Source organism: Penicillium psychrofluorescens (assembly GCF_964197705.1).
Source record: "Penicillium psychrofluorescens genome assembly, chromosome: 1".
Classification (NCBI taxonomy): domain Eukaryota; kingdom Fungi; phylum Ascomycota; class Eurotiomycetes; order Eurotiales; family Aspergillaceae; genus Penicillium; species Penicillium psychrofluorescens.
Genome location: NC_133439.1, coordinates 2,744,209 through 2,758,470, shown reverse-complemented (window position 1 = coordinate 2,758,470; position 14,262 = coordinate 2,744,209). Strand labels below are relative to the sequence as shown.

The 14,262-nt window shown below is 55.8% G+C and overlaps 5 protein-coding genes across 5 annotated transcripts; 2 read left to right on the top strand and 3 right to left on the bottom strand.

Moving 5' to 3' along the window:
• Nucleotides 1–31: 31 nt before the first annotated feature.
• Nucleotides 32–1,340, bottom strand: PFLUO_LOCUS1018 (uncharacterized protein; the record flags this gene model as incomplete). The annotated part of the gene is made up of 5 exons (XM_073778017.1): nt 32–214; nt 279–649; nt 724–936; nt 1,004–1,138; nt 1,208–1,340. The coding sequence occupies 5 exons, from the start codon at nt 1,338–1,340 to the stop codon at nt 32–34; spliced, it is 1,035 nt and encodes a 344-aa protein (XP_073635113.1).
• A 485-nt stretch (nt 1,341–1,825) lies between these two features.
• PFLUO_LOCUS1017 (uncharacterized protein) lies at nt 1,826–3,216 on the bottom strand (the record flags this gene model as incomplete). The annotated part of the gene is made up of 6 exons (XM_073778016.1): nt 1,826–1,969; nt 2,030–2,156; nt 2,229–2,566; nt 2,630–2,696; nt 2,751–2,850; nt 2,904–3,216. The coding sequence occupies 6 exons, from the start codon at nt 3,214–3,216 to the stop codon at nt 1,826–1,828; spliced, it is 1,089 nt and encodes a 362-aa protein (XP_073635112.1).
• A 599-nt stretch (nt 3,217–3,815) lies between these two features.
• Nucleotides 3,816–5,132, top strand: PFLUO_LOCUS1016 (uncharacterized protein; the record flags this gene model as incomplete). Its single annotated transcript, XM_073778015.1, has 2 exons — nt 3,816–4,132; nt 4,199–5,132. 2 exons carry the CDS (start codon nt 3,816–3,818, stop codon nt 5,130–5,132), a joined length of 1,251 nt encoding a protein of 416 aa, XP_073635111.1.
• Nucleotides 5,133–5,953: 821 nt separating this feature from the next.
• PFLUO_LOCUS1015 (chromatin binding protein) lies at nt 5,954–7,589 on the bottom strand (the record flags this gene model as incomplete). Its single annotated transcript, XM_073778014.1, has 5 exons — nt 5,954–7,004; nt 7,073–7,213; nt 7,267–7,355; nt 7,404–7,465; nt 7,520–7,589. The coding sequence occupies 5 exons, from the start codon at nt 7,587–7,589 to the stop codon at nt 5,954–5,956; spliced, it is 1,413 nt and encodes a 470-aa protein (XP_073635110.1).
• Nucleotides 7,590–8,273: 684 nt separating this feature from the next.
• On the top strand, nt 8,274–13,708 carry PFLUO_LOCUS1014 (DNA-directed RNA polymerase II core subunit rpo21; the record flags this gene model as incomplete). Its single annotated transcript, XM_073778013.1, has 5 exons — nt 8,274–8,402; nt 8,457–8,613; nt 8,665–8,735; nt 8,802–13,636; nt 13,693–13,708. 5 exons carry the CDS (start codon nt 8,274–8,276, stop codon nt 13,706–13,708), a joined length of 5,208 nt encoding a protein of 1,735 aa, XP_073635109.1.
• Between the last annotated feature and the right edge of the window lie 554 nt (nt 13,709–14,262).

Below are 14,262 nucleotides of genomic sequence, written 5' to 3'. Positions count from 1 at the left end.
CCCCGACGTGCTATTCATTGGCCATGTCTATTCAGACCTCATAGACAATCTTGTACGCCGAGATTTTTCCATCCCGATACTCCTGGAAGCCCTGGGCCACACTCTCAAGACCATGAAACAGCTTAGTCTGATTCGGCTGGATCCGTCCCTGCTCTAGCCATGCGGGTAGGCTCTCAAACAACTCACTTACCAGCTCATGGTCTTCCTTGGAGGCCTATTCCTTCCACATTAGCATATTTCTCCACAAAAAAACCGACATGGGTAAGATAATAACTAACCGGCCAATGGAATGTGCCATAGCTATGGTCTTTCAAGAAAGCCGTCCACACCAGCACATCCGTGACATGCGTGTTCGGCGCGACATGCTCCGTGTTAGCCTTGCCCGGTCTAACGGTGCAGAGATGGCCGACTCGGCCGCCCAACGCTCTGGACGCAATCGTGGAGGAATTGGCGCTGCCGATGGTGTCGAAGATGTACTGGAGGTGAGGGGCAACCCCGGTGATGCGGTCAATTACGTCTGCGTCGTTGTAGTCGAAGACACGTTTGGCGCCGTGGGATCGGACGAGGTCGGCGTTGCGCGGACTGCAGGTTGTGACTACTTCGAAGCCGAGGAGGGAGGCCAGTTGGATGGTGTAGAGACCGACGCTTGCTGAGGTTTAATCATTCGTTGGTTAATTACTCGGATTATCCGGGATGGAAGTTGGGTGCTGTCTGTTCACTCACAGCTACCACCCCATACCAGCACACTCGTCCCTTGCGCCTGGGAGCGACCAATGTTCAGACACTCCTTGGAGAACAGCGCAAGCCAAGCGGTGGCCGCTGCCAAGGGCACCGTACTCGCTTGAGCCTTGGAGATATTCGCCGCCGGCACCTTGAACGAGATCCGCTCATCTGCGATGGTATATTCGCTGTATGCGCCGAGTCCGGGGATCTCCCCTGTTAGAAAACAGTCAGAATCCAATAAGATAATCAGTCCGGCTGTGACTTGAAAGAGCTTACTGACCTCCCCAAATCAATCCCGCAATAACATCCCCCTTGGCAAGACGAGTAACTCCGCTACCCAGCTCGGTGACCTCGCCGACAAAGTCACAGCCCAGCACGGCGCCGTCCCCGAATGCATTTATGTCGAAGCATTGGACTGGAATACAGAGTACATCAATAACAGCCTCACCCGGCAAAGCAGAGGAGTAGGTAATATATAACATACCGTCTGTTGGATTCTGGGCCACATGCGACACCTTGACGAGGACTTGTCCGGCGCCGGGGCGGGGGAGCGGGAGTTGTTCCTGAGCTAGCTTGGGCGATTTGCCCTCTGGGACACGGACAATGAGGGAAGTCATGTTTAGTTTCAATGAACAAGTGGAATTGGTTCTGGAGAGTTGAGAGCAGACTGCCTTATGTAGATGGAGACTAGAAATCCAAATCTACGTGACTAGTGATTTCTCCGCCCGGGGCATCTTTCTGGGGCGAAGTAGTGGATCTATACTATTGGGCGAACATTTCTACGGTCCTGTCCGGAAGTATAGATAGATACATAGATTTGGTTGGCAGTTATATTGGGATACTCCTGTCTGTTGATATATGAAAGACTAAACAGTTTTTTTTTTTTGGAAAAGCTGCTGGCTTAATTCTACTCAACCGTGTGGATATATATCTTGGCCAACTGCAATCCTCAAGTGACACAACTCTCGACACCAGGTCCATCCCAGGCCCAATAGATCAAAGTCATTCCATTCCTTCTATTTTTGAATCCTGCCAACTCCCACTGCTAACGCTACACAGAGAAGAAATCACTGCAACCCAGAGCTACACCCACCTGTCATTCTCAATACGGCTTAAAGCGATCCTTCTGCCTCTTCTCCTTGGGCCGTGCGCCCTTGGCCGACTCCACAGGAGCTTGGACATCATCATCTGCCGGTTTCCACACCCGCACAAATCCGTCCTCGCCGCAGGTGAACACGGATTGGCTCTGCAAGAAAAAACCACATGAGCTAGCTGCCCGGAGCCATTGGCTGGGGCCTACACATACCTGTTCATCCAAATACACCGAGCGTACGACCTCCTCGCCGTGGGCGCCGGGGAGGCGCCACAAGCTATCCTGGTCAAACCGCCAGGCCGGGTCCGAGACTAGGGGTATCAAATCCAGGCGGTGATCACTATAAATAATTCAGCCCCAACTTCTTTCTTTCCTGTTTTGTATTTTTTTTTTTTTTGGGCGGGACACTCACGCCTTGTTCCCGGCAGCAATGTACGGCCCCTGGCTCCCGATACAGAGCTGCGCAATGTACTCGCAGCCAAGCGGTTGACGCACGTCCCCGAAGTGCACGGGCTCGGGCTCCTGCGTAGGCTCGTCCGGGTCCGTGGCCGGGTGCACGGAGAAGAGCTCGTCGTGGCTCAGGGCGTAGATGGTGCGCTCGGACAGAAACCCAGCGTGGTGGACCGAGCCGTGGTTGATCACCTGCACGAGGGCGTCGTCCTCGTCGGTGATAGTCGTGTCGTAGATGTTGACGAGACCGTCAGTGCTGCCGGAGAGTAAAATGTTGCTGCGGGTCGGGTGATATTGGAGCTGGGCGTGTGAGTGTTACAGACCAGGCCTGGTGGGGAAGGTCACTGGAGGACGGATCCTTACCTCGGTGATGTCGTCGTTGTGGCTCTCCACGTACTGTAGCCGGCACGCGGCCGGCGATCTGATATCCCTGGCGGAGGTGTTAAGAGGCGAGCGGGTTGAATGCAAGGTCCTGAAAACCCACCAAAATGCGACGACTGCCTGCGACGACACCAATTCTGTCCCGGCGACGACGGTGCTGGTCTCTGCGTGACAGGCTACCGAGAGCACGGGAGCATGTTTCACTGCCGACGATTTGGTGTCAATTTTTCTTCCGATCCCAGCGTGTGAAACCTACCCGTCTCCATTTCCACCGCCGCCGAGCCATTCCCGGCCCGAGCATCCCACAGCCTGACTCGGCCATCCCGACCTGCCGTGGCGAGCAGCTGGGCATCCCCCGAGCTGTAGGTGCGCAGCGCAGTGACCCCGCCGTCGTGGGTTTTGGGTGCGATCACCGACTCGCGATCGAGGTTGGCGGCATCAAACACGCGCAGCGAGTCATCGGAGGAGATGGCGGCGAAGGTACCGGGCGCCGCGGGGGTGATGGAGTAGATGTAGCTGTCAGTGGGCAGCGACAGCGAAGAGGCCGCAATGGGCGTCAGGGTGTGCATCGCCGATCAATGCGAAGTCGACAAACGAGGCCCCACCGAACTGCTATACAACTCCTTCCCGTTCGGACACAGGCCGAGCGTCGTTAGTCATGCATGATGTATCTCAATTGTAGCCGCGAGCTGTACTTATGTCCTACTAGTGAGGCCCAGAGAGCACCCAGCCGTAGTGTTGGCCCCCTCGACTAGTTACTCTGCAGACTCTCCCCTACCTGGGCCCTTCCCTTCTCTTCTTCCTTCATCTTTCTTTCCTTCGCTCTGTGTTCTCCCCCATCCACACACCTCCCCGTCAGCCCCATCCCCACCCCTAGGGACCCGGACTCAGTCAACCTGAGGGTTTAGTCTGTTGTCGGTCGCTTCTCCTTCTTTCAATTCCCCGGCGCTGGAAGTCGTGACGACCGCCCACGACAGCGGTCGTGCGCTCGCCGCCTCCTATTATCATCTCATCCGTTACCCAACTGGTTTGGCTCGTCGGCTTGATTGCAGCTCCATCCTCGCAGATGCGTTGTGCTGCACCCGTTTTAGGTCTCTTGTGCGACTGACCCCCCTCCCCATCGCACATTGGAATTCGCCGGAAACCCGTCCCTCTCATCCCTTTCACAATGCCTGCCAATGGGGAGGGCAAACACCGGCTGTTGCCCCCGATGGACTCGCCGCCGCCCAAGCGCTACAAGTCCGAGTCGCTCCCGTCCAGCGACGCGGGTCGTTCACGGTACTACCTCTCACAATCGGCCCAGCCAAGTGAGCGGGGCCGTTCCAGACAGACCTCCACCGCCATGGATATTTACTCCATCACCAATAAAGATCCCGTCGAGCGAGAACGCCGCGACAACCGCTGGTATAGCAGCAATGGTTCGGTTGCGTCGCATCCCTCCCAGCCCTCATCTCGCTCTCCACGCGCGCTCACGCCCGGTCGCAAGTATGGTTTTCTTCATTCTCGGGTCTGTCGAGGCAAATGACTGACGGTGGTGTAATCACTTTGCAGATACCCCGAGCGATATCCGTGCTACTCGGAAAACGGACGAACATACCATGGCTATCGGAAAGGAATGTACCTGCTCCCCTGTGACGACGAGGAACAGGACCGCCTCGATATCTTCCACAAGCTCTTCACCGTCGCTCGCGTGTCCGATGGCCTGATCTATGCGCCGCACCCGCCCAGCTCCCGCATCTTGGATCTGGGCTGCGGCACGGGCATCTGGAGCATCGAAGTGGCCCAGAAGTACCCGGAATCGTTCGTGGTGGGGGTGGACCTGGCACCCATTCAACCGCAGAACCATCCGAAGAACTGCGACTTCTACGCCCCATTTGATTTCGAAAGCCCCTGGACGCTGGGCGAGGATTCCTGGGATCTCATCCATATGCAGATGGGCAGTGGCAGCATTGTGAGCTGGCCCAGTCTCTACCGCCGGATCTTCTCGCATCTGCGTCCGGGCGCGTGGTTCGAGCAGGTGGAGATCGACTTCGAGCCGCGCTGTGACGACCGCTCGCTGAGCGGGCTGGCTCTGCGGCACTGGTATCAATCGCTAAAGCACGCCACAGAGTCGAGCTCCCGCCCCATCGTACACAGCTCCCGTGAGACGATCCGGAGTCTACAGGAAGCAGGCTTCACCGAGATCGATCACCAGATGGTCGGACTGCCCTTGAATCCCTGGCACCAGGACGAACATGAGCGCAAGGTTGCCCGTTGGTATAACCTCGCCATCTCCGAGAGCATCGAGCCGCTCAGCCTGGCTCCCTTCAGCCGGGTCTACAAGTGGCCTGTTGATAAGATCCAGCGTCTGGCCGCAGATGTCAAGTCGGAGGCATTCAATAAGGATATCCATTGCTATAACATCCTTCACATCTATCAGGCGCGGAAGCCAGCAGCTGCTGCCGCAACCGCAACCGCAGTCGCAGTCGCAGCCCCAGCCAATTGACCCTGCTGAGCAGGGAGCAAGTTGCTCTTCCGAGCCTGTGTGTGGATATGTCTTACCAGATGAACATAGTCCGCCAATTCGGTCTACCGCAGGGCTTCCAGGCCGTTCCATCCCCAACACCGCCAACGCGGAGCCTTTTCATGATTTACGACGAACCCCCTTGAGCCCCAAGCTCTCAAAAGGAATACGTCCACGAATTCCCACCACATTGCACTTCCTCACCAGTCCTCCTCAGAAATCAAAAGGACCGAAGGACGGGTTGCCCGACAGGTCCTGACAACTGTGGCAAAAAAATCAAAGAATTATCAGTGGCTGGGCTACGAAACCCGAGCAACCACTCTGAATCACTTTGAACATGTTTTACTCCCGACAGCCAGCGAGGAACTTTTGCTTTCCTTGGCGGAGAATGGAACCCACCCATTCACGGCTTGGTTTTTGTGCCTATCGTCTCGAGCATTTCTACGGCGTTGAGTTTGTCTCTATGTGTGATATATATACCCAACTTGTCTCGTCCGGCAGATCTTGTCTTTGCTAGCCATGGAAATAATTCTGTCCTTGAAATCAAACCATCCAGTGATTACATATATGACAATACGGATCTGCAAGATGTAGTTATTCATGGTTCCTAGAATATTCATATGCAATTATATGCTGTGAACCTCACCCCCCCCCCCCCCCCCCCCCCCCATCATCAAGTCGGTCAAGAGGTTCGAAACGCCAATTGTAGTCAAATCATATTCCCACCACCGATCCCTTTTGAACGCCAGTCCATGCAAATAAGATTTATCCGATACCCAAGGGAAAAAAACGTAAACATTCATTCATCTCCGACGCCTGCCCGCGCCACGGGCGACGCCGTTAGCATCAGCATCGCCATTCCCAGCACCGGGGGTACGGCGACGCATAGTCCCCGGGCCCACGGCGACGATATCCTCGCCGCTTTCGCTGTCAGAGATGTCCAGCAGGACAGGCATGCGGAAGCTATCCAGCGCGTCGAGATCGGTATACCCCTTGACCGGGTCGAGGGTGATGGCGTCGGGGACCTCGTCCTCCTGGTCCAGACGGCGCTGATGCACCTGCTCGGCCGGGTGGATATCGAACTCATCCTCGCGCTCGACGTACTCGACCTGCTCCTCGACTTCGCCAAAGTCCGGCGCCAGCGCGGACCATTTCTGTGGACTCACTACCGACCATATATACACGCAGCCGGACTCCAGTCCGCAGGCTACCACCATCGGCCGCGATGGGTGCCATTCTACCACGCCGAGCTCCTCTCGTGCGCCTTCGAGGATCTTGACCAGCGAGCCATGGCTGCGTTCCCAGACGTAGATGTCTGGGTTCATGAAGGTGGTCGCTGTGACGAACTCGCCCGTCGCCGAAAAGGTGACGTGGTTCCAGCTGAGCCGGTTGACCACGTCTTGGAACTTGTGTTCGACCTGTAGCTTGATGCTGGATGGCTCCAGGTCGATGCCTAGCCGTGAAAGGTCCGGCATGAGCACTGTGCGGATTACGCGGTCGGAGCTGTTGACCAGCAGGTCGCGCCCGTTGCTGGCGAGGCGGAGCAGGATCACGACTCCGGTGCATAGTCGCATGGAATGGATCGTTGAGCACGTCTGCGTCTCGATGATGTTTATCCACCCTTTCGAGGACCCCGTGATGATGTGGTTCCCCAGCGCCGTAAAGATCGTTACACAGGTCGACTGTTTTGCATCTTGGGCGGCTTGTCGTGCTGCTGCGGCTGGGTCGACTTCGTCGCCGTTGGTGGGTTGTGGGCGGAGCGGTGCGGAGGGAAGGATGCGCTTGATTGGTTTCGGGGAGGAGACATCCACGAGGACGGGTTGATCTTCGAAGAGGGAGGCCACGAAGAGGAGACTGGACGATAATAGAATTAGCTCTCGCCCACACCCTCACTCGCTTTCTTGGGGATTTGAATATCATACTGGTTGAATGGGTGTAGCTCGGCGATATATACCGGTGCCTCGAACCGGACTGTGCGCACGCGCGAGCCATCTTTCAAGTCCCATAGGATGCACTTCCAGTCTTGTGAGGAGGTGAGGAGATATCGGCCGTCCCTCGACCAGCTGTCAAGTGTGTCAGAGATTGGATCTTTTCTTCCAACTTATGCCATGCATACCTAATGGATTGGATCTGGCGCGTGTGACCGCGCAGCTTGCGCGACACCCCATTTGTTTCAATGTCGAAGATCACCACCACGCCGTCCACCTGCAACTGGTTAATTCTGCTTCACGCTATTTGGAGGCGGGCACGAACTCGTCCGGAGGCTAGGTAATCGCCCTTGTGGTTGAATCGTAGACAGGTCGCATGGCCACTTCCTATATGATGTTAATTAGTAGAGCCTTCTACTAATGCGGCTGAGAGATGCATACTCAGTTTCTCTGTCAAGCTGTCTGGGTAGTCCTGGGCCAGGATAAACGGGTCAATGAGCGACAAATTCATTGCGCTGAGGTGGTTTCCCAGCCTGAGAGAAAGGCCAGGCTATTCGCTGGGCGTGAATCATCCAGCAGTCTGGGTATTCACTGGTGGCGAGGACAACAATAGAACACGAACACAATAAGAGCAGAGTGAATAATGGTGAATGAGCGAATGGCAGAAAGAAGTGAATGACAGGCGGTGAGCCCAGATACCCCTTTAAAACGCTCACCCCGTCGCGTCTCACCGCCCAACCCTGAGTGCAGAATAAACAGCGCTAAGAAAACTCGAGCCCAACCGCGGGTGAGGCAACCTCGCTCTCTCCCTTTCATCCTCCCGACACTCAACCTCCCCCATCGTCCTCCCATCCAAGAATATCGCGTCTTGCATCGCGATATCTCTTCAGGAGCCAGGAAACACGCCAAGATTGACTACGCGCCCTTTTTCTCTCCTTTTCTAGGGCTTCGTGACGTCCGGGGTTTCCAGGTCGCCTGGGCGCCCTCGTGGCAAGGGCTGCCAAAGGCCTAGCCAGCCAGCTGCTTCCACACCACCTTCGTTTCCATCGTCGCTTCGGGTGAATCTTGACCTTCCGGCCTTCAAGAACCCCTTCTCCTTCCTTTTCTGCGATTTCGCGAATCCAGACCCCTTCGTTTCCGTCCGAGCCGACCGACCCTGACAGGTCCGATTTTCACGCGACAACAGACCGCCACCATGTCGAACGTTTTCTTCCCCTACTCCAAGGCGCCGCTGCGCACCGTCAAGGAGATTCAGTTTGGCCTCTTCGCCCCGGAGGAAATCAAGCGCATGAGCGTCGTCCATATCGAATACCCTGAGACCCTGGTTGGTAACCCAAGGAAACACAACCCTATCGCAGTGAGACTGACCGCATCATAGGATGACCAACGCCAGCGCCCACGAACCAAGGGCATCAATGACCCGCGCTTGGGCACGATCGATCGCCAGTACAACTGCGAGACTTGCGAGGAGGGCCCCAAGGAATGCCCTGGGCATTTCGGCCACATCGAACTCGCTTCTCCTGTTTTTCATATTGGTATGCCATCATCTTCCTTGATATCTATCTGTTGATGCTAACGTCCCCTAGGTTTCCTGACTAAGATCAAGAAGCTGTTGGAGACTGTGTGCCACAACTGTGGAAAGATCAAAGCCAACACGGTTAGTCATCCCTTTTGGGATGGCAAATCTTGAAAGGCGATTTTTGCTGACACTACTTAAAACCAGGCCGATTCCAAGTTCTTGGAAGCTCTTCGGATGCGTGATCCGAAACGACGTTTCGACCATATTTGGAGACTCTCCAAGGATGTGTTGATCTGCGAAGCCGATCCCCCTCCGGACGACGATGAATTCTCGAAAGACTCGCAGAAGGGACGCTCTCACGGTGGCTGCGGCAACGCTCAGCCGACGGTGCGCAAGGAAGGAATCACCCTGGTTGGCACCTGGAAGCCTTCCAAGAGCATGATGGAGGAAGAGATGGCACAGCCTGAGAAGAAGGTCATCTCTCCCGCGATGGCCCTGCAGATCTTCCGGAACATCTCCCACGAGGATGTTCGTATCATGGGCCTGAGCAATGACTATGCTCGCCCCGAATGGATGGTCCTCACGGTTCTTCCCGTTCCCCCCCCAACTGTCCGACCCAGCGTTGTCATGGGTGCCACTAGTGGCGCTCGTGGTGAAGATGATCTGACCTACAAGCTTGCGGAAATCGTGCGCGCCAACCAGAACGTCCAGCGATGCGAACAGGAAGGCGCCCCGGAACACGTCGTGCGTGAATTCGAGTCTCTGCTTCAATACCACATCGCCACGTACATGGACAACGATATCGCCGGCCAACCCAAGGCCATGCAGAAGGGGAACCGTCCGGTCAAGGCTCTTCGCAGCCGTCTCAAGGGTAAGGAAGGTCGTCTGCGCCAGAACTTGATGGGTAAGCGTGTGGACTTCTCCGCCCGTACTGTCATCACTGGTGATCCCAACCTGTCGCTGGACGAGGTCGGTGTGCCCATCTCGACCGCCAAAATCCTGACCTATCCGGAGGTGGTGACTCCGTACAACATCGAGAAGCTGCAGTGGCTGGTTTCCAACGGACCGAACTTGCACCCTGGTGCTAGGTACATTGTTCGGGACAACGGCGAGCGCATTGACCTTCGTCATGCGAAGCGTGCCGGTACCCAGCAATTGCTGTATGGCTGGAAGGTCGAACGCCACCTCGATGACGGGGATGTGATTCTGTTCAACCGTCAACCTTCGCTGCACAAGGAATCCATGATGGGCCACCGTGTTCGCGTCATGCCATTCTCCACGTTCCGGATGAATCTTTCCGTCACTTCTCCTTACAACGCTGATTTCGATGGTGACGAAATGAACTTGCACGTCCCGCAGGGCGAGGAGTCTCGTGCCGAGCTTTCCGAGCTCGCCTTGGTTCCCAAGAACATCGTGTCCCCTCAGCGGAATGGTCCTCTCATGGGTATTGTGCAGGATACCCTCTGCGGTGTCTACAAGATCTGCCGTCGCGATACTTTCCTTTCTAAGGAGCAGGTCATGAACATCATGCTGTGGGTTCCAGATTGGGATGGTGTTATCCCTCCTCCCGCTATTCTGAAGCCGCGTCCGCGGTGGACTGGAAAGCAGATGATTAGTATGGCTTTCCCGTCTGGTCTCAACTTGCTGCGTGTCGAAAAGGACAACTCTCCCCTCTCCGAGAAGTTCAGTCCGCTTACTGATGGTGGCCTCCTGATCCACGGCGGTCAGCTGATGTACGGAATGCTTTCCAAGAAGACCGTCGGCGCGAGCGGTGGAGGTGTCATTCACACCATCTTCAATGAGTACGGACCGGACACTGCTGTCAACTTCTTCAACGGCGCACAGACAATCGTCAACTACTGGCTGTTGCACAACGGTTTTAGTATCGGTATCGGTGATACGATCCCCGACTACAACACGATCCAAAAGATCGAGGAGGCTGTGCGTGAGCGGAAGAAGGAAGTTGAGTCGATCACTGCCAGTGCGACTGAAAACACCCTGGAGGCCCTGCCTGGTATGAACGTGCGTGAGACCTTCGAGAGCAAGGTCTCGCGTGCTCTGAACAACGCCCGTGACGAAGCTGGTGCTGCGACCGAGAAGAGTTTGAAAGATCTCAACAATGGCATCCAGATGGCGCGCTCCGGTTCCAAGGGATCCACCATCAACATCTCCCAAATGACTGCCGTGGTAGGACAACAGTCCGTCGAGGGCAAGCGTATTCCCTTCGGTTTCAAGTACCGCACTCTGCCGCACTTCACCAAGGACGACTACTCGCCCGAGTCGCGTGGCTTCGTGGAGAACTCGTATCTCCGTGGTCTGACCCCGACCGAATTCTTCTTCCACGCTATGGCTGGTAGAGAAGGTCTCATCGATACAGCTGTCAAGACAGCCGAAACTGGTTACATTCAGCGTAAGCTGGTCAAGGCTCTTGAAGAAGTCATGGTGAAGTACGACGGAACCGTGCGCAACTCCCTGGGTGACATTATTCAGTTCATCTACGGTGAAGATGGTCTGGATGGCGCACACATTGAGAACCAACGTGTCGACGTTATCCGATGCTCCGATGAAAAGTTCAGAGACCGCTTCCGCGTGGATGTCATGGATCCGGAGCGATCTCTTGGCCCGGAGGTGTTGGAGCAGTCGACCGAAATTGCTGGTGACATTGAGGTCCAGAGATACCTTGACGAAGAATGGGAAGCGCTCCTTAAGGACCGTGCGTTCCTCCGCACCGTGGCCAAGGAGGACGAAGAAATGATGCAGCTCCCAATCAACATCCAGAGAATCCTGGAGATGGCCCGCTCGACTTTCCGAATCCGCGAAGGCACCATCAGTGACCTGCATCCCGCCGAGGTTGTTCCTCAGGTCCAGGCTCTGCTTGATCGTTTGCTGGTTGTCCGTGGTAACGATGAAATCTCGCGTGAAGCCCAAGATAATGCGACTCTTCTGTTCAAGGCGCAACTTCGCAGCCGACTTGCCTTCCGGCGACTGGTCACCGAGTACTCCCTCAACAAGCTTGCTTTCCAGCATGTGCTTGGTGCCGTTGAGAACCGCTTCGCTCGTGCGGGGGCTAACCCAGGTGAAATGGTCGGTGTCCTTGCAGCTCAGTCGATTGGTGAGCCCGCTACTCAGATGACTCTCAACACCTTCCACTTTGCTGGTGTCTCGTCCAAGAACGTCACCCTTGGTGTGCCGCGTCTCAAGGAAATTCTCAACGTCGCCACGAACATCAAGACCCCGTCCATGACTGTTTACCAGCAGGGTGCGAAGACCTATGACAAGGAGGGTGCGAAGCAACTGCGCAGTGTCGTCGAGCACACTAGTTTGCGCTCTGTGACGCAGGCCACTGAGATCTACTACGATCCCGACATTCAGACCACTGTCATCGAGAACGATCGGGATATGGTCGAGTCATACTTTATCATTCCCGAGGACGCTGCCGATAATGCATCCCAGCAGTCCAGGTGGTTGCTTCGTATCGTTCTTAGCCGCCCCAAACTGCTTGACAAGGGTCTTACGGTGCAGGACGTTGCCACCAAGATCAAGCAGGCTTACCCGAGGGACATCGCTGTCATCTTCAGTGATAACAACGCCGATGAGCAGGTTATTCGTATTCGTCAGATCCAGGACTACAAGGACGAAGAAGACGACGATGTCGAATACGACGTCACCCTCAAGAAGCTTGAGCAGCACCTTCTCGACACTTTGACCCTTCGTGGTGTTCCTGGTGTGGAGCGAGCCTTCATCAATGAGAAGAGCAAGGTGCGCGTTCTGGAGGACGGCACGCTCATCGCGAGCAAGTCCGATCCTCTCTGCAAGGAATGGGTTCTCGAGACCAGTGGTTCCTCTCTGGGTGCGGTCCTTGCGATCCCTGGCGTCGATTCCACGCGCACGTACTCCAACCAGTTCATTGAGATCTTTGAAGTGTTTGGTATCGAGGCCGCCCGTACCGCTGTGCTTCGGGAGTTGACTCAGGTGCTTGCCTTTGACGGTTCCTATGTCAACCATCGTCACTTGGCCCTTTTGGTCGATGTGATGACCGTGCGCGGCTACCTGACCCCCGTTACTCGTCACGGTATCAATCGTGCGGACAATGGTGCATTGATGCGCTGCTCGTTCGAGGAGACCGTGGAGATTCTCTTGGAGGCTGCCGCTTTCGGAGAACTCGACGACTGCCGTGGTGTGTCGGAGAACCTGATTCTTGGTCAGATGGCGCCCGCTGGAACGGGAGAGTTCGACGTTTATCTGGACCAAACACTGCTCAACACGGTTGTCTCAAACAACGCACGCTTTGGTCTCATGGGAGCGATCGGCGCCAAGGATGCCATCATTCCCGATGGTGCTGCCACTCAGTACGACTCTGCTTCGCCCATGGCAAGCACTCCCTACATGGCCGATGGCGACCCGGATGCGACCTTCTCGCCCATTCGGCAGGCCGAGTCTCAGGCTCCTGGTGGGTTCACCGACTATCAGCCTTCTGGTGGCTTTGGTGGCTTCAGCCCGGGTGCTCGCAGCCCTGGCGGCTATTCTCCGAGCAGTCCGTTCAACACCAGCCCTACTTCGCCGGGCTACTCGCCTTCGTCGAGCTATTCCCCGACTTCTCCTGGAATGGGTATGACGAGCCCCCGCTTCATGACTTCGCCTGGGTTCTCGCCTGCCAGCCCATCGTTTGCGCCGACGTCCCCGGCCTACTCGCCCACTTCGCCCGCCTATGGCCAGGCGTCGCCCACCTCGCCGTCGTACTCTCCGACGTCGCCCGGGTTCTCGCCCACCTCGCCCAACTACAGTCCTACGTCTCCCAGCTTCAGCCCGACCTCGCCGGCTTTCAGCCCGACGTCCCCCAGCTACAGTCCCACCAGTCCTGCGATTGGTGGTGCTGGCCGCGGACTGTCCCCTACTTCTCCCACTTCCCCCAAGTACACGCCAACCTCTCCTGGTTGGTCTCCTACGAGTCCCCAGTCTTACTCGCCTACTTCTCCCAACTTTTCTGGCTCCCCGACGTCTCCTGGATACAGCCCGACCTCTCCGGCTTACAGTCCTACGTAAGTTTTTTTTTCGCTGAATCCCAGACAGAAAGCTTGTTCTAACAATCGCACAGGTCGCCGCGTCAGTGAAGCAGGGTCAGACATGGCTAGCCAGCCTCCGGCTCGTGCTGTACCATTGTACTATCATACCCGCGTTTTGATAACCACCCAAAAAAAAACATCTTGCGCTCCACATCTCGGAATTGGATGGTCATCTTTCTCTCACGATCTGGGAACTCTCACCCATTCGATTGTATCTGTTTTTCTGGCACAGCTTCAGCCTTTACTTTTTATTATTTCCGCCCCGAGATGCGTCCTTTTGAGTTTTAGTTGCACCCATTTTCCGAAATTGCGAACGACTTGTGTTAAACCCCTTTCTCTTTCCAGGGTCTGCGGTGCGGGCTTTTCCCAAGAGTGATCGAGGGAATCCCTGCCTCTGCCGGCCGATGATTTTTGCATGGAGAGCGCCTCGGGGTTGAGTGTATTTTCAGTGATTTCCTCAGTTCTGTACACAGATTCGCTCAGCGGAGTAGAATAAAAGAACGTTAATTTTTTTCCCCTCGCCTTCCATGTTATTGCCCGGTAGATACAGATGTAGGTGACTAGTAGTTTTGCGTGGTTCCTATAGTTGCTCTGTTGAGGCG